Source organism: Gavia stellata, chromosome 3, assembly GCF_030936135.1.
Source record: "Gavia stellata isolate bGavSte3 chromosome 3, bGavSte3.hap2, whole genome shotgun sequence".
In the NCBI taxonomy this organism is placed as follows: domain Eukaryota; kingdom Metazoa; phylum Chordata; class Aves; order Gaviiformes; family Gaviidae; genus Gavia; species Gavia stellata.
Window position 1 is genome coordinate 48,498,754 of NC_082596.1, and position 17,883 is coordinate 48,516,636.

General features: G+C 40.3%; 1 protein-coding gene across 1 annotated transcript; it reads right to left on the reverse strand.

Annotated features, from left to right (window-relative positions):
* Positions 1-695: 695 nt before the first annotated feature.
* Positions 696-14,261, reverse strand: RNF125 (ring finger protein 125). Its single transcript, XM_059815623.1, has 7 exons — positions 14,145-14,261; positions 13,247-13,323; positions 9,160-9,313; positions 5,797-5,891; positions 4,311-4,401; positions 1,845-1,952; positions 696-788 (listed from the first exon to the last, which is right to left on the reverse strand). Exons 1-7 carry the CDS (start codon positions 14,259-14,261, stop codon positions 696-698), a joined length of 735 nt encoding a protein of 244 aa, XP_059671606.1.
* Between the last annotated feature and the right edge of the window lie 3,622 nt (positions 14,262-17,883).

Genomic DNA, 17,883 nt, shown 5'->3' on the forward strand with positions numbered 1-17,883 from the left:
AAAGTACATACTTTTTTTAACTTACATAGTAAGAATACAGGTTAGTTAAAAGACACTGTCAATCTCTTGAACAGGTTTCTGGTTTATTTTGTTTAATTGTAAACATAATATTCACTTCTTGCTGATTTTTCAAGATGGCTTTCATTTACACACAACTTCGCTAATTGTGAGCATCATCTTGCAAGCACTGTAAATGGAAACTTATGTGCAGTCTTACGGAGTCAGTAAATACTGTCCTTGACCATAGGTAGTATGCCTGAGACTGGGGTGTTTTTTTGTTCCAATTTGTTTAGTTCTGTAGCATCTGAAAAGCTGTTGCTTGTCATCTACCTCCACCACTGCACTGTCATCATCAATATATGAAAGACTGGCCTGCTCCTGGAATGGAGCTGCAAACAAATAGGAGAGGCTGCTATCAAAGCCAGCTATCTGTATACTGGATTAGCAGCGAGTTCAGGACCCTTGTGTCTTAGGTAGAGAAACTGACAATATTTTCCTTCATCTGTACAAAAAAGAACACATTTTTTAATGAAATTTAAATTTAATTTTAAAAAATAATTTAAAACCAAAACAATGCTTAAGAAAAAAAATTAGGTCTAAGCAGGTTGCTAACACCTCCTTCATTGCAAAAATCTAAATTGTAATGACCATGTTTATCTACAGAGCACGATTCTTCCACTCTTCTGCAGTAGTCCTTATGTGCTGTTTGGATGACTCACATGCACATATTCTAAGAATGACCCATCCAGAACTCTTTCAACAAGAACTTCTCCAACACTGTTTATGTCCTGAAAGAAAAAAAAAGGCTATTTTATTGAATATCGAGATAGTAATTAATGTGTTAATAGATTTAATTTTGACTGCTTGGGTTACCAGGCATCAAAATACGGATTTCAGTGGTTTTACATCCATGTTTAAAGTTTACTGTCGAACTTTCTAATCCTTAGTGGTAAACACTGCAACATAAAGCAAGAGAAACCATTATGAAACTTGAAATAAATGAGAATGTCAAGTGCAGAAACATATGAATTCACTGATTACAGAAAACCCAGAGATGCTAATGCTCTTTATTAAAAAGTCCAATTTGGTGATGCATGTTATATTACCGTGTATAGAAATAAATACTCAAGTCTTATCTACACTTTATGAAGCTATATATGTGTAAGCTATCATACATAAGACTGTTTTTGCCATGCACATGAATTATAGGTTCAAATTATTAAGATGGTTCTTCACCCCTGCCCTCCATTTGGACATCATTTTCTTTATTGCTTTTGCCCCATTTGAAAAAATAATGTTTTATATCTTCCTTTGGGATTTTGTCTGAATGAGTATCAAACACAAATACAGGAAAGCACTAACTAATATTCTTGAGAAATTCTAACAGCCTGTTGATGCTTGTGCTACCTTTTCTATTTTACAGCGCACTCAGACAGCAAACAGCTTCTGCACCTTTCAGAAGTACAACAGTGTCTTCTTAGGTCCTTATAGAATAAAAACAGGTTTTTGAAACAACTTTCATTTAAAGTATGTAGGTTTCCATTTGAGGATCTCCAAGTATTTTATAAACATGAGCCAGATACATAACACCTGTTAAGAAACGAGATAACGGAGTACCTTTCCATTGTCACACTGTTAGACAGCAACAGAACTGAGGACAGAATCCATAAGTTAGCACCTCTGAGTAGCAGACTACGCTGTTTCTGCATACATCTGCCACACTTCATGACTTCGTGGTGCAGTTATCTGCTCGGTTCTTTCCATGACTTCTTGATTGTAAAAGGTGTGGAAGAAGATACACATCAAGAAATCAAGTCCAGTAGTTTGTAAATACCATTACTCACTACGTAGTCTTCGCAACAGAGTGTATGTCTGAGTTGAAGATGCCTTATAAAATTTCTGCTGACATAGCTTGGATCTCTCCCAGGTGTTAAATAACAAATTGGACAACACTATAAATAAATGGAAGAAGTAATTACTCAGTTTTCATCTTGGAGTTCTTACAAAAGAAATATTATCAGTATTTAAAAGAAATAGAAATGTGAAATAAGTAGATCTGTTATAGCCAAATGGCATTCTCTGAGCAAGATGAATACTGCTAGGCACAGTGCACTTCCAGATCAGCTGTCAATTATGCTAATCCCTGCTGTGTAATTCGTGCCTGCAGACATTCCAAGGATTGTCAACCTATATAGTCTGATGGGTAATATATTCCCTCCTACTAGCTAACAAGAGAATGGTCATGCAAAAGCATTTGTTTTATCAAAAACAAAATTTGTTTATCATCCAAACAATTTAGGTAGCCATTTGTTTATCATCCAAATAATAAACTAATAACAAATAGTCTATTTGTTTATCATTCAAGCCACTGTTTGGATGATAAAATGCTACAAGAAACATACAGGATTCCTCTGGTCATCAATAACAAATTAATTCACCTGTGTGGTTACAACAGAAGTGCCTGAAACACTTCAAAAGAAAAGGTGAATTACTTCCTGTGGGTTCTCTGTAATATGAAAGTTGCAGATGTTGCAACATGTATTTCTTCAAGCAATACCATGATAACTCTGTGCGTATGCTAAAAAGATGACTGTCATGGAATACACCATGTGTGAATGTATATTGTGTGAATATACTTTTTGTATACTAGAAACAGCTTTATGACACGTGATGGTAATGAACATTATGATACAACACACCAAAAAAATCCTATGCCTTTCTTAGAACTAAAACTCCAATGTGTTTTTTCTAAGTTTGAAATAAAAAGGTTGAAACAGCTGTGCCGAATCACTTCTTCAGGTACTCCTGAAATCCTGAAACAGGAACTCCAAAGAGATTTCAGAATTAAAGGGATGGGTCAGTGTGTCAATAGCAAACAAAGAAGCGTGGCCCTCAGCATGTTCCCTCTCTTTGCTTTGTATTAACGATGTGGTGTCTACGCTTTATAAACCAACTAAATGCCAATACGGTCAAAGTAGTTAAGAAACCCATATGACTTAAGAGATCACATTTTCATTTCCCTGCTTCTAATTTTCACATTATTTTTAGGCAAACGTAGTTCTGAATATTGGTTTTTACATTAGGTTTCAAAGAAATGCGCAACAGAAAGAGTGTAAGGCTGTATAATGCATATTACTCGTGAGTCTCTCAGGATCAGCTTGTATATGCAACTCTGGATTTAGTAAGCAATTTAATATTTGTCTAATTTTTAAGGCTTAATTCTGCCCTACAGCTACACAATACAGCTATTTATGAATTTGCCCCAAGTGAAAAAATAAGAGCATATAGACTGATAGATGTGATAAAAATTATTGACAATTATTTCAGTTAACCAAAATAAATAGAGTCTAATTTGAAAAATACAAAATTTGGCAAAATGTTATACATTAAAGCATTAACTCTGATAAAGGTGGACACAGTATACACTCGTGAGTGAATGCTTCCTTTAACTTACTCAGAACTCTGGCTCCAGGCTAACTTACTAACATGATCATGGTTAAAGTGATGAAAACTAACCTGCAAGGTAAAAGGGAATGGAGCGGGTTTCCCTCATCCTACCTGCTGTGGGAAACAGCAATGCTGGTTGATTTGTCTACAAGTCCTTCAGTCTGTCACATCTCTAAAACACCTCTTCTGCGAGACTCGAAAATCGCAGTCTAAAATGCCTCGGCAAATAATGATCAGGGAAGTAAATTATTCTTGTCGAGATCTGAGTCTGCAGCCTATGGACCTCGATCCTACAAACAGGGTCACAGTAAGACCTCACAGCCTTGTGGACCTTCAAAAGTAAGCTATTTATGTCAAGTTATCCTAACTTTAGAAAAAAGTTTTTAAAAACCCCCTACAACAGACTCCTATATAAGGCCAGATAAGCATTCTAACCCCAAAACTAGATGACAATACACAGCAAATGCTGCACATGAATCTAAGTTAGGTCAGTAGAAATAGCACATACGGGATTTAAAAGCAGGGAAGTCACTGAACCTAATAATGCTCATTGTCTTGGCTGTAAGTAACTGTGTGTTGTATCCATCATAAGGCTTTCTACACTATTTTCAGTGCTCCTACCAGTGCTCACAATGATAGTGTTACACCGTTAGGAGTGCTAATATTTTAAATATTACGTGCATGCACGCTTGTCTGTGAGAGGGGGAGAGGGAATGAATATAGGTATGTTTTTTCTCCACTGTCAAAACCCATTGAACAACTAATGTATTTTCTCTTTGTCTAGTATCTCCTATCAGTAATGCTTGCTAGAATTAACCAGTTTAACATGTGAATTCAGTAAAATATATACTTATGTACATTACCACTGCTCTCCTTTCTGATCTGTGGTAAGTGAGACAGTGGTCCGTTAGCTCATCCTCATCTACTTCGCACTGGCAGTAAGGACAGGGATATCTGGGAATAAAGGTAGTATATTGTTAGTGGCTGTAGATATAATGGATACCTTTTTAGTACTACAAGCAATAAAAGAAGTATTTAGATTTCTTTGGCCAGATATCATTAGAAGCTTCTTTTGCCATAGCTAAAATGCAGCATGGGTGTATGACATGTACCTGGGTGTGATGTATGCTTTGCTGGCAAAAGGTCAGCCTTGCTAATGGGCTCTGCGAACACTGCACAGAACTGTGCCAGCATGTCAGGATATTGACTCAGAAAAGCACTCTTAACACAACCATGACCTTAGAGAAGAATGGATGAAAATACTGAACACTACAACTACAGACATTTGATAAAAGCATCGTTTAATTGCTGTGATACACTTGGAGCATGCATGACCAAACTACCAATTCTCAGGAGCCCTCATTAAGTATCAACACTTTCTTGCAGAGGAATCCTACTTAGTTTTCAGTACAGACTATGGTCTTGTTGCATGGTGGAGGCACTGTTCTCTGGTTAGTGCAGTTTTCAAGTGTGTGTGGGTAAACATTCATGTTTTTCTGACCATCAAAAGAACAGTAACCGAGAAGGAGATAGGTCTTCTTAGCAAGCAACCTGAATAATATGTCATTTAGGGATTCAAGTAGCAAAGAGTATAGGGACTTTAAATGACATATCTCAAAGAAGCATTTTAATAATGGTATCAAAAATGTTCCTATTTGTTAATGGACAAAACTAAAGGCCATTGAATTTCAAGACCTCAGTCATTCTAGAATTGCTACACACCTAATCAATTGCTCTAAGAGGTCCTGCCCTGCAAAGAAGAATGAAAGGGACAAAGAATTTGAACTTCTGACATATGACACACATATTTTCTGTAAATATATATATTCTCTATATATACTAGAAGTATATAAATAAGAAAAGCTGTCAGTCTTCTTAATTCAAAACTATTTCTGAAGAACAAATTATTAGATGAGAGCCAATTAAATTTAGATTATTATTAGTCTTATTCATTCTGGAAATAACCAACATTTTCAAGGAGTTTTATTTGAAAGTATACATAATTCTTCCCTAAGAAAAATATCAAAAACTGCTGACTTGTCAAAATACTGTTGTTTCTACGAAACAGGTCACATCGAGCTAAATTCTATCAAAATCATACTAACTGCAAGTAAAATGCATTATTTTGTAGTCATACAAAAAAAAAATTAGCATCCATTTTAAGTACTATTTGAGTATTATGATTTTGAAATATTAGTAAAGGATTAATGTTCAATTCTATAAAACAGAAACAAGTTCCAATTAAAAAAAAAAAAAGAAAATCTGAGAATTCTTCTACCAGTTTGACTTTACTATGTTGGGACAACAAACTCAAAAGCGCTTTGCAATGTCATCATCACTAAGGTCTACCTTGTTACAGCATCTCCAAGCTCCTGTAGAGGTCCATATTTTTCTATATACTTTTCACAAGTTCTTAAATGACCTCTCATTTCACTCAGACATACCTAAGCAATGAGAAGAAGCAGCTTGTTATGTTTTATACCATAACACATTCACACTAATACATCACTCTAAATATTTTCTAGTTCAAAGCCTTATTACAACATTGTGGCTCTACCTAGGGAAGAATACGCATCTATCTCCTCCTACGGCTGGCTCCGTTTCTCAAGCATTATGTTACTGGTTCGGTATTGCTCTAGTACATTTTACAATAATAACATTCATCTTATGAGAGTAAAGTGAAATAGAGTGAAAAAATTATTAGTTTGCAGTGATTTTATTTGTTCCTTACATTGGCCCTTAATATTTTGGAATGAAATTAGGGAGGCAATAGGGAAACATTTCTAGTCTGGGGAGGGAGACCCTCTCAGCTCACTTCTTGCTCTGTCTTTAGTAGTGAAAATCTAGACCAACTCTGTTAAAAACAAAAATTTTCCAACTTGAGGGCTGAATTCTGACCTCAGTGAAGTCATCAGCAAAACTTTTATAGATTCATTAAGGATAAGATCTGTGGTTTATACTGCAGCTACTACTGGCTATTTCCTTTAACTCAGAACCTCCAAATAAAACTGGTGAAGCAGAATCATGAGGTATTGTCTATGAAGAGATACAATATGAAATGATAAGTCAACATGCTGAGATATTAAAATACTATTTGCACAGAAACAGTGCAGAGACATTAGTATTACTTACAGGTTATTCTATATTTTTAACCTTTAACCATTGATGACCAGTTCCGGTGAATCTTGGTGAAGAAATTTAAAATAACCCTGTCCCAGATGTCAGTGCCATGGCTCCACAACAAATGATGAGCCTGACTGCAGATGGAGCAGAACGAAATGTGCTCATGCCTCAGCCACTTAATTGCAAATTCCACTCCCCGAGTGGAAACTGCAAATGAACTTACTTACGTTTATCCTAACACAGCAATCCGTGTGTTGGCGTGACTGAGACACGGCAGGAGCATTTGCCAAGGGTAGTCTGCCAAATATCAGAAACGACTTACAAAGGTGTCTTGATGCTATAATGCATTAAATGCTCCTTTTCAACATATCTTAGTGGCCTCACTGGTGGCTTTATGCAAGAAATACAGCCAACACTTTCTGCAGCCATAGGAAAGATTATAAACCCCTGCAGATATCCATACTCGGGTCATTACTTGTGCTCTGCTACTGAAGAGCAAAAGGCAGTATTTAAGCTCTACTAAGTACTGAGAAGCCTAGCTAAGCCATACATAGCTCAGCACTTCTTAACATACCTGACACAATTGGGTTCCTTCTGCAAAACCCAATTTTAAAAAATACTGAAATTAAATTCAATATTAACTATTGTTAATATCAAGGTGTTGCAGTTCATGCATTTCATTGTTAGTTTTAAGCAATCTTTCCCAGATAGAAAATCCATGGCAAAAAGGTAAAGAACCAATAGTCTTAACAACAAATAAACATTTTTGCTGCTTATGTTCTCTGTAATTCCCCACAACCCTGCAAATAGTAGTCTTTCTGAAGTTCACACATTTACTTGCTGGTTTACATTTGAACAGGCTGGATCGATGGGCCGAGGCCAATTGTATGAGGTTCAACAAGGTCAAGTGCCGGGTCCTGCACTTGGGTCACAACAACCCCAGACAACGCTACAGGCTTGGGGACGAGTGGCTGGAAAGCTGCCCTGCAGAAAAGGACCTGGGGGTGTTGGTCGACAGCCGGCTGAAGATGAGCCAGCAGTGTGCCCAGGTGGCCAAGAAGGCCAACGGCATCCTGGCCTGTATCAGAAATAGTGTGGCCAGCAGGAGCAGGGAGGTGATCGTGCCCCTGTACTCGGCGCTGGTGAGGCCACACCTCTAATACTGTGTTCAGTTTTGGGCCCCTCACTACAAGAAAGACATTGAGGTGCTGGAGCGTGTCCAGAGAAGCGCAACGAAGCTGGTGAGGGGTCTGGAGCACAAGTCTTATGAGGAGCAGCTGAGGGAACTGGGGTTGTTCAGTCTGGAGAAGAGGAGGCTGAGGGGAGACCTTATCGCTCTCTACAATTACCTGAAAGGAGGTTGCAGAGAGGTGGGTGTTGGTCTCTTCTCCCAAGTGACTAGCGACAGGACAAGAGGAAATGGCCTCAAGTTGCGCCAGGGCAGGTTCAGGCTGGATATGAGGAAAAATTTCTTTACTGAGAGAGTGGTGAAGCACTGGAACAGGCTGCCCAGGGAGGTGGTGGAGTCACCGTCACTGGAGGTGTTCAAGGAACGTGTGGACGTGGCATTGTGGGACATGGTTTAGTGGGCATGGTGGTGTTGGGTTGATGGTTGGACTTGATGATCTTACAGGTCTTTTCCAACCTTAATGATTCTGTGATTTATTTCACACTGCTGTGGCTAGACAAGAAAGATTTAAGGGTATTGTTTTGCAGTTAGCAAAACAGAAGAAATTAAAAGGCAGATGTGAATCCATTCAGAGAAAAAATGAGGGAGTCACATTTATGCTGTACAATCTCCTCCCACAAAACAACACAGGTATAAAAATATGAAATGAGAGCATGTCTGAAGAGTGTTCATTATACAGAAAGAGGCACAGAGTAAATATTCACAAACATAGGAGAAAATACTTTGTTTTATATGAATTTTCAAGTAAATCTATATTGATTCGATCTTTGTTAACTGTTTTCCCTATTGATATATGCCCTGTCCTCTACCACAAAGTCCTGTTAACTTTTTGCTCATCACCTTGTTGTGATGAAACATGATTAACATGTTCCAATTCAAATAGTATCATTTAAAACTTCATTTGCATGTGAATAAGTGATGTTTCAAAGTCTTTGTTTAGATTTAAGCAAAAAGGCTCAGTTTAGGTAGCTTTACCAAGGCGGGGGGCGGGGGGGCAGTGTGTTTAAAAAAAAAAAAAAAAATCACAGAATTTTATATCTTTGTCCTGTATTTTAATGGATACAATACAATCGTGGCCAGGATTTTTATAATTAGGCAATCGTAGCATATAAAAAAAAATATTATTTGTCCTTTCTCCAGCCCAAGCCAACGTAGGGAGTCAAGACGATTCAGCTCCCGTAAGTTTAGGCTTGAACTTAATATTTGCAATGGCACTGGCCAAGTGTTTTAGAGCTCTTTTAGATATGGAACTTGATAAATCACAAAAATTTATTCCATCATCCTGCTGGTGGAGTTCCTCTGTTTAGTCATGCCCTTAAAAAGGGATCTTAATAGTCTTAGTTCTTGTGCGTGGCTACATCTCTGGAATTATTTAGTAATTAGTGTTCAAGGCTACAAACCTGTGTTTCGCATTCTGTGCAATTTCGGTATGTGCTCTCCGTCTTCTTGGCAATATCAGTGGCTGGAATTCCTTCAGAAGGAAGATAAGCGCGGCAGTAAGGGCACGTCCACGCGTTATACTTTAAACTTGCAGAAATACAGGAATGACAGAGTCTATACATAGAAAGAAAAAACCAAATGTGATAATCCCCCCAAAACATGCTTCAAATAAGGTGGGGTATATAAAAAAAAAAATTAAAATTTTGCACGAGATCCCCGGTGTAACATTGCAGGATATTAGTTCTTCTTAGGATATATTGTTAAGAAGATTGTGGGTATTGTTCCTGCAGCACTACTTGCGTGAGGCAGAGCACTGAAAACAAGCAGGGCACTGAAAACAGACAAGCTGAGCATCCTGGTAGCACTGAAATACATGTAACTGTGAGGACTCATTTCAGAGCAGATGCGAGGAACCCGTCCCCTGCGGGCCAGGCAAAGCCTGCAGTCCATGATTTCAAAACTTGCCATCACAGCAAAGATTATTTTTTGTAGTGTTGCTGCTGGACAATGTCACAAATATGCATACTAATAGCTTACGGTAAGTCAGTTCCTGAGCTCATGAACAGAATACTACTCCATGCCGCTCCTATGATGGACAAGAATCCAGGTTGTTAAGATGAAGGAATTTCTCCAATACATGATGAAGTCAGGAGTCGGAGATTCACCCTCTGAGGTTTTAGGCAGCAGTCACAGGGGAAGTGTTAGGCTGGTGTGCGATAAGTGGTTTGCTGACCTAGCCATAACAGGGTTTGGACTGGATAAAGAGATACCTACCTCTGGAAGTGTCGTAGCCACTTCACTTCTCTGTTTTAGGAAGAAAAGCAGATTGCATTAGTGGTCACCGCAGCTGCTTTTGAAAGCTTTTTGTCAGTTACGGGTATGACAGATAAGCTTTGGTGAATCTGCCTGTAGAGATTTAAGACATTACTGCCCTTCGCTATCTGAGCACCACTGCAAAGCCCCAGTGCTAACGGGACAGGAGACAGCCTTTCTTTGCATTAGATTATGGCTCCCCATCACGTCGAGATAGGGATCTGAAGTGTCTCAGGTAGAGTGATAGCCTGGGGCTGCCAAGGAAGGACAAAAGAAAGGATGCACACTGACTGACTGACTGCTGGCCCCTCTAGCTTTGGAGGAGCTAGAAGGAGCTGTTGTGTCAGACTGCAACCCCCAGTGAGCACATTCCTCAGCCTGGGCGAGTGTGCAGACAGCAGGCACATAAGGGTGAAGGGGTGGCAGAAGTTCTTGCACCTCTACGATAAATTTGCACTTGTGCCCTTCTGCTGAGTCTCACAGCCCTGCAACAGAAGCGGCAGGGGCAAACTTGTGTCTGCAAACCCAGCTGCATGAATGCAAAATTTCGCTTAAATAAACTGCTGACTTTGCACTGAAACAGGTAAGGAGCAGGAACATCTTCCTTTCTGACAGTTCTGCTTGGAGATATAAATGCAGTAGCTTCCCGAAGAGAGGCACCTAAAACTGTAAATCACTATGGTCGTGATCAGCAGATCACTCAAACCAGCTAGTACTTGTGGTCATGCTGTGCCCATTTAGGATGCTGCCACTTGCACCCTCCTGTGCTGGCCCTCTGTTGAATCACAGAATCATTTAAGTTGGAAAAGACCTTTAAGATCATCGAGTCCAACCATAAACTAAAAGTTACCCACCTTTCCTTCTGTCTCCTGTCCCAACCCTCCAGCCCAGCAGAAGGTATCACATGCTTGTCTCTCAGATACTTCTACTCAGTTTGGCATTTTAGTGCAAATCCACCTCTTTTTCCCAGTTGCTAAAATGCTAACCTTTGCATCAGAGCTGCCAAGTCAGGAGTCCACATTGCCCCCACCAGCTCTGCTATGTAGACAGCAACTCCAACAGAGGAGTGGAGTTGGAAGCTGAGGCAAAACCTTCTTAAGCCACTGTAAAACAACTTGCCAAGCTTGTCAGTCCACTCTGCAACAGCATTTCTAACATACTTAACAGCCTGTGATCGATCTATAGGAGGATTTCAGATGTAATCTCTTCTTGGGAAGCCTTCTTCATATATAGCTCCACCGAGCCACATAAAATACAATCAAAGCCTAAGTCAGACAGAAGATGGTATTTTGCAGTTACTTCACAGACATATAAATGATTACACAAAGTGCAAAGAGAGTACAGCCAAGACCCAACATGCTCCCTGTCCAAGGATAAACTGTAAATTGTTACACACAGTTTGCCCTCGGGCAGGTTTTAACTTAGATTATTCCTGTACTTTAGACAGGGTTGAAAAGGTTTCTTTGTTTCCCTGAGGAACACAAGAGTCTTCTATAAATAACCCTGTCCAAGGTTCACACGTGCTGAGAGCTTTCCCCTTTTAATGTCACAAAATATAAAATCAGATTACCCTTTGCCAGTTTGTTTGCCCTCCTCCTAGAACTGTCAGTAGCTGGAAAGAAGGGTAATATAAAGGATACAAGGATTGGCAAAGAGCAACTATGCCCATGCATTATGCACAAATAGTCTGTCATTATTAGTCAGCAATTTATTCTATTGATTATAAAAACAATTTGCAAGAATTCCAGGTTCAACAGCAAAAACCCCTCCACCGTTAACCCAATTTATCACTCTGCTTTATTTGCTCAGTCTGTGCCTAAACAGGTAAAACAAATAAACAAAGAGAACTTAAAACGGTTCAGGTAGATGAAATAAAACCTAAACATCTCAGGATATTGACCCTGAACATTGCTAAAGCCCTACTTTTCCCCCCCACCTTCCTTTTAGCCTCCAAACAATTGGCACAAGTCTCTAGTTAGAGGCTGCATAACACTTCTCAAATCCAACAAAAGCTAATTCATTAGTTCTTTATGATACTAAGGGTGCTGTAAACAGTCGCATTTTTAGACATATGCGTATGTCCCAGCTCAGGAGCACATAATTTTCCATGTGGAGTAAGTATCAAAAACAAGCCTTGCCAGGTGAATAGCAGAAAAGGCGCAGCCTACTTGGCTGGATTTCTGTCGAGAAGGAACTCTGCAAAGTGTTGCCTATAGTTTCTGAGGCCAACAAGTTGCCCTGGAAACTAAGAACGGGCTCAGAACATTGATTTTCAGTAACACTAGGACACCTTTCCTCCTTTTTTTAATTTTTCTTTTTTTAATTTTTCCAAAATTACTCCTAAATGCTGGCTTAAGCTATACTTCTGACTGCCTTTATCACTAGAAGGATGCCTGTGCCAGGTGCCACGTTTGTAAAGGGAGTTACTCGCACGTGGTTCACGTTTGTTCTTGCATTTTACACCTGCATACATTGCTCTCTGCTGATTCTATTTGGGATCGTTATGCTATGCTTGCATCTGGACAAGACTGAGATTAGGGGCGGTACTCCAATTATGGCTCACATTAAATTTGTGGTGAAGACAACGATTGCAAATAGTCACTTGTAATTTGAATCAGAACGCACTCCAGAACAGCTGGTTTTACTCATCGATTTTTTAAGCGGTCCAGAATAACTGGCCTTATCCTAAAGCAGCTATCCCAAAACTGATTTTCTGGCATATCCTAACCTTAAGCAAATTTAGCTGGGATGAATCTAGACACATTTCTAGGTAAAAAAAATTTCAGGAAAAAAAATAGAGCACAGGTGTCCCAACCTCGCTCTGCAGTCAGCCGAGAAACAGGCACAACTTACTTAAGATAATTCAGTCTTAAACGGGCTGACTCCGGCGGAGCTGCTTACCTGTGCCCACCGCCTACGGAGGCACGTGTACAGTGCTACTGCTTTACCCTTATCGGTACGTAAGTTACTGATGAAACCCGATTACTCTGTTTTCAGTCAGTTCAAAGCGGACTTTCCCCCCCTCCCCCGGCTTTTCCCGCAGGCCTCTCCCCGCCGCGACGCACCCCGGGTGTCCGCACCCCAGACCTCTCCCGTTGCCAGACCCCACACCCCGACCTCCCGCCTGCCTCCGCCGGCAGGAGACCTCCCGGGGCCGGGCAGCGGAAAGCCCCGGCGCCCCGGGCTGGGGTAGGTTCGGCCGCGGGGCTCCGGCCGCCGGCCCCGGGCACTTACACGTGTCCGCAGGGCGTCCGCACGGGGCGGGGCAGCACCTCCAGGCAGACGGCGCACTCGAAGGAGGCGGCGGGCGGCTGCCCCGGGGCCGGGGCCGGCTGCTGCCGCCGCCGCCGCCGCTGCTCCCCCGCCGCCGCCCGGCCCGCGCCGCCGCCCAGCGCCGAGCCCATGGCACCGCCGTACCGCCCCGCCCCGGGCCTGCGGGAAGCCCTCGCCGGGCGCCGACCGACACCGCCCCGGCACGGAGAGGGAGCCCCGCGGCGGCCCCGCCCGGCACGGCCCGCCTCACCGCCGCGGCGGCGATCGCGGGTGGTGGTCACTCTGCCCCGTGCGGGGAAAGCGGCGGAGGGAACCCCCTTGTTTCAAGAGAATTTTACTTCCCGGAGTGCAGGGTGCTGTGGGTGGGGAGGGGATTGAAGCCTAAAAGCGTCAAAGTCAAATAAGCACAGTGTATCGGTTGTGACTCCCTGTAATGCAGACTTACTTACAAAATACTAGTATTTTTCAGAGAGGTTAGAGAGCCACAGTGATGCCATTTTAACGGCCAAGGCGTGTAACTCTTGAGCACAGAGGTAATTGTCAAGGCACTTAAAATACTGGTGGGTAGCAGTAGGTTTCCTTGAAGCTGATAGTTCAGTCAATGATCACTTGTTTAAATAAATTTCCGTTAGCACTGGAGATGGCGTTTCTCAGATGTGGACAGCAATGGCCCACATTCATTGCTGCCGGCACGATGGACTGTCAGCTACCACCGTCAAAGAAAGTAGGGAAAGACGTCATGGCTAAAAATTATAACCAATTACAATAGATATTTGGGAGAAATTTCTTTTTGCTCTCTCTATTTGTAATGGTTACGAAGGACCTTGATTCTCTGTTTTTCTTGGTTTTGGCCTCTTACTTCTTCACCCAGTACTCTGACGATGGCTGTGATGGGGATGTCTGTGGCAAACAACAACACGAGGCAATGGAAGACATGAGGCATGTCCTTGTCTTGGCAAATGCTAGACAGGGGCATGACCCCATGCTCCACAAACGTGGATTAATGTCAGTGGAAGCTAAGGTGCCCGAGAAGTGCTGAGCTGTGGAAACAAAGCTGTGATTTTTCTTGACGTGTTCTCTCAAGTCATGCATCCCTGTGCATGGAGCGTCTCTGCCCATGGTGGAAATGACTGCCAGAGGAATGTGAAAGAGCCAAGGGAGAATCCTGAAAGGAGTTGAACATGTACAAACATCACACGATGGCCTTAATGCAGCTGTCAAAGCAACCTACCAAAGCAACTGTTGGGTTATTTTTGCCTGTGATGAATAAAAATAAACGCAGACTCCTTCTAGGTGTCCCCAAGTACGTGAACACCTGCAGAACAAAGGTAGTATTCCCACTTATTTCTACAAGTACTGGAAACTTTACGATACATTTAGTAATGCATATAAGTGAATTGGATTCTGTCTGTGTTTTTCTCACTTGGCTAAAAGTTGTATCTGCTTTATTAGGTACAGTTGGAATAGGTTTCTATATCTTTTGGGCAGTGTATTTTTTATGGCAACAGATTATTACTTTTTTCTTTAATATCCAGGAAATTAGAATATAGAAGCAGAAAAACTAGTATCTGTGCATGTCTCAATATACGTATATATTTTTCAGTATCCAGTGTATTTTCTGTAGCTTAGTATTTTTACAGAAGCAAAGTCAAGTATGACCCACTTTTGAGTAGGAAATAAAAAGGGAAATGAGGTACATTTGGCAACTCCAAGATGAAAGCATCAGGAAGTTCAGTATCTTTCAGTTTGCATCTGGCCTGCAGTAAAACTAGTAATCTCCTGTCAAAGTGATTTTTGTGGAAATTTCCATCACAGATTCAGTTTTGGAGGAAGATATCACCATTTTCTGGGCCCAAACTCTGCAGTGATGATTATCTCATATAAACAGCTTTTACAGTCATGTTATTAACTTGCCAAATCAAATATGTAATGACAACAGAAGGACAGCAATATTTCCTGTGCTTACTATTTACTCTCATGCTACCTACTGATGAATAATAAAAGCAGATCTAAGAAGAATTATATCTCATCTTAGGTAAAAACCACAAAAATCAGGACAGCAGTATGTGTTGTTATAGAAACTGCAACAAAGTATGTTCCAGCATATGTGAAATCTTGTCAGTCAGAATCAAGTCAAAGGATTTCCTCTGTCAGTTACTGTTTTTCTTTCGTATCAAATAAATCACGAGGAAAATAGTAATACCAAGCTGCTGGCTGAACTCTAATTTTGTCTATTGCTGCGTTACGTTTGATGTCACTTGGTTAAGATCTCAGTTATACCCAAATTTAATTTCTTTACATATCATTGCATTAATAATATAATGTGATAAAATGTCATTAGCCACTGTAAGATAACTCAGAGCAAAGGTTATAAAAGAAAATCAATCAGGGACTAAACCTGTAGGTTTTTTCTGGTAAATCACACACTCATTTAAAATCTGACTTAATAAGTATGAATAATGTACAATGAAGGATAAAAGTAAAATGCTTTTTAAAAAAGCATAACAAAACCCCAATAAGCCCTTAAGTGCCTGTCAATAATATGGGAAAATAAAAACGGCATTGTCATCTTTGACGTATGGAGAATGGAAGTCTCATGAAGACAGCAGTAGAACTGCATTAGAGATTTTAGGAATTACTGACAGTAATTTTCCAGTACCGAGGAGGTGGCACACACACAGACCCGACTCTGGCGGGAAGGGCTGGAATGATCACAAGGCTGGAAGCTTGTGGTGGCACGAAGATCAGTGCTCACAACCAATTACATCAAATAAGGGCAGACAGAGTACAGGCTCAGCCAAGATTTGTTACATGTGCACGTGTTTATGGCTGAGTAGGCTTTTACAGATGTGTAAGTATTTATTTAGATACACACATACAGATAAATTGTCTGCATCTGCCTCATCAGTTTCCTAGAAAAAAAATTAGTTAAGAAATAACAAAATCTGAGAACCTATTAGAGGAGAAACTTCACAATATTAATGAAAATCAGGGTGTGTGTCAGAAGACTTCATTGTATGGTAAGTGTTACACAATATTTTAAACATTAAAATGAACAATTTTATTCAAACCCCTTTCTGGAAAAGGAAGAAAAAACGATAGTTAGAAGTAGATAGCAATCACAAATATGTCAATAAAAATTACCAAATTAATCCAAAGACAATTCAAGCCTGGTAAAGCTAGGGACAACAGAAGGAAGTCTAAAGTATAAACAAAAGAAGGTAAAACAGCAGCTAAGACTTGGTACTAGATTGATAGGAGAGTGCTAATAGCGCAAAGAAGTGTTCAACAGTTAGCTACAGTATTTGGTAAGGAGCAAAAGGACGTATTTATATATGATCAGGGTATTGGATAACTTGCCAGCCCATAATGACAATGTAAGTATTAAACCACATTAATTAGGAATAAATACTCTGAAAGGAAGGCAGAGAGAACTTTCACCCAATAATCCTAGAAGAGTTGGCTGAGGAGTTTGCTGTCTTACTGTTAATTATTGTTAATAATTCTGAGCATACAATGGAAGTCCTCCAGTACTGGACTCAAACGACATGGTTGACCTCATCAATTATAAAACGTAAAAGATGAAGTTCAGTCAATAAAAGTATATTGATGCTCACTAACATGGTCTTAGAAACAGGATTTGGCAAGCTGAACTCGGGTTATTCTCTGATGAAGTTACAAATACAATTGGGTTTGGTAACTGTGCTGATGGAATACACTTCTGTAGAATATTTAACGTAATCTTTCCTGGCCTTCAAACTAAAAGAAGTTAGCATTATATAATATGAATAACGTACACAGGAAATAAGAAATGCTATATGACAGTTCTTACAAAGTAGCATCAAAACCATACATACCTGATCTTAGATAGTATTCCTATGAATAATCTGGAAACAACTATAAACCCATGAAATGACTGTATTTGCAGATGCCAAAAGCAGAGATGAAGTCATAAATCGTGATGGTAATGGACATCACACAGTGTGATCTTGATTCCAGGATAAATTGGACCCATTCAAAGAAAGTGAATCCTAAAAAGTCAAGTGCAAGCTCATACATCTAGAGGAAAAAAAATGGTACTATACTTCTGGAAAAGTAACTAGCGGCTGAACACAACTGAGTATCAGGGCGGAGAAGCAGCGTGCGCTTCCCTGGTAGCACTGCTATCAATGAAGGCTGGTGACTTTTGATGGGGTAGTAATAGCTGATAATGAGGACATTTATTGCATTAGATTCACTGCTCTAAGTGCACAACAAGTGAAGGAACCTCTGCTGAGTGCGACTCACCTAAAATTTTTTTTTCTTAATAGAGAGATAGAATTAAACCCTTCAGCTTAGTTGTTGTTCATCTGAGTGCTGTGCACTTTTTTCTCAGTTTTGAAAGAAACAGCTGCAGTACACCACTGTTCCAAGTGGGGCAAAGCTGGGCATTTATTGATTAATATCAGACAGATTTTGGTATTCAGACACAAAATTTCAGTATTTGTCAGGTCTTTATTTTCTATTTTTGAGGGCTTGAGCATTGTTAAACTAAGTATTCTGGAGAGTCACAAAACTTTAAGGGGCTTGTTAGCTGTGAAGTGACAGTGATGCTCATT

Bases quoted from the DNA above. Each gene is read 5' to 3' on its own strand.
- RNF125 (XM_059815623.1), bottom strand. From the start codon at position 14,261: ATGCCCCTGTCTAGCATTTGCCAAGACAAGGACATGCCTCATGTCTTC. The intron at 13,324-14,144 runs GTAAGAGGCCAA...GCCCCGGGGCAG, and splicing joins TCAGAGTACTGGGTGAAGAA to CCGCCCGCCGCCTCCTTCGA. The intron at 1,953-4,310 runs GTAATGTACATA...ATTTATTTATAG, and splicing joins GATCAGAAAGGAGAGCAGTG to TGTTGTCCAATTTGTTATTT.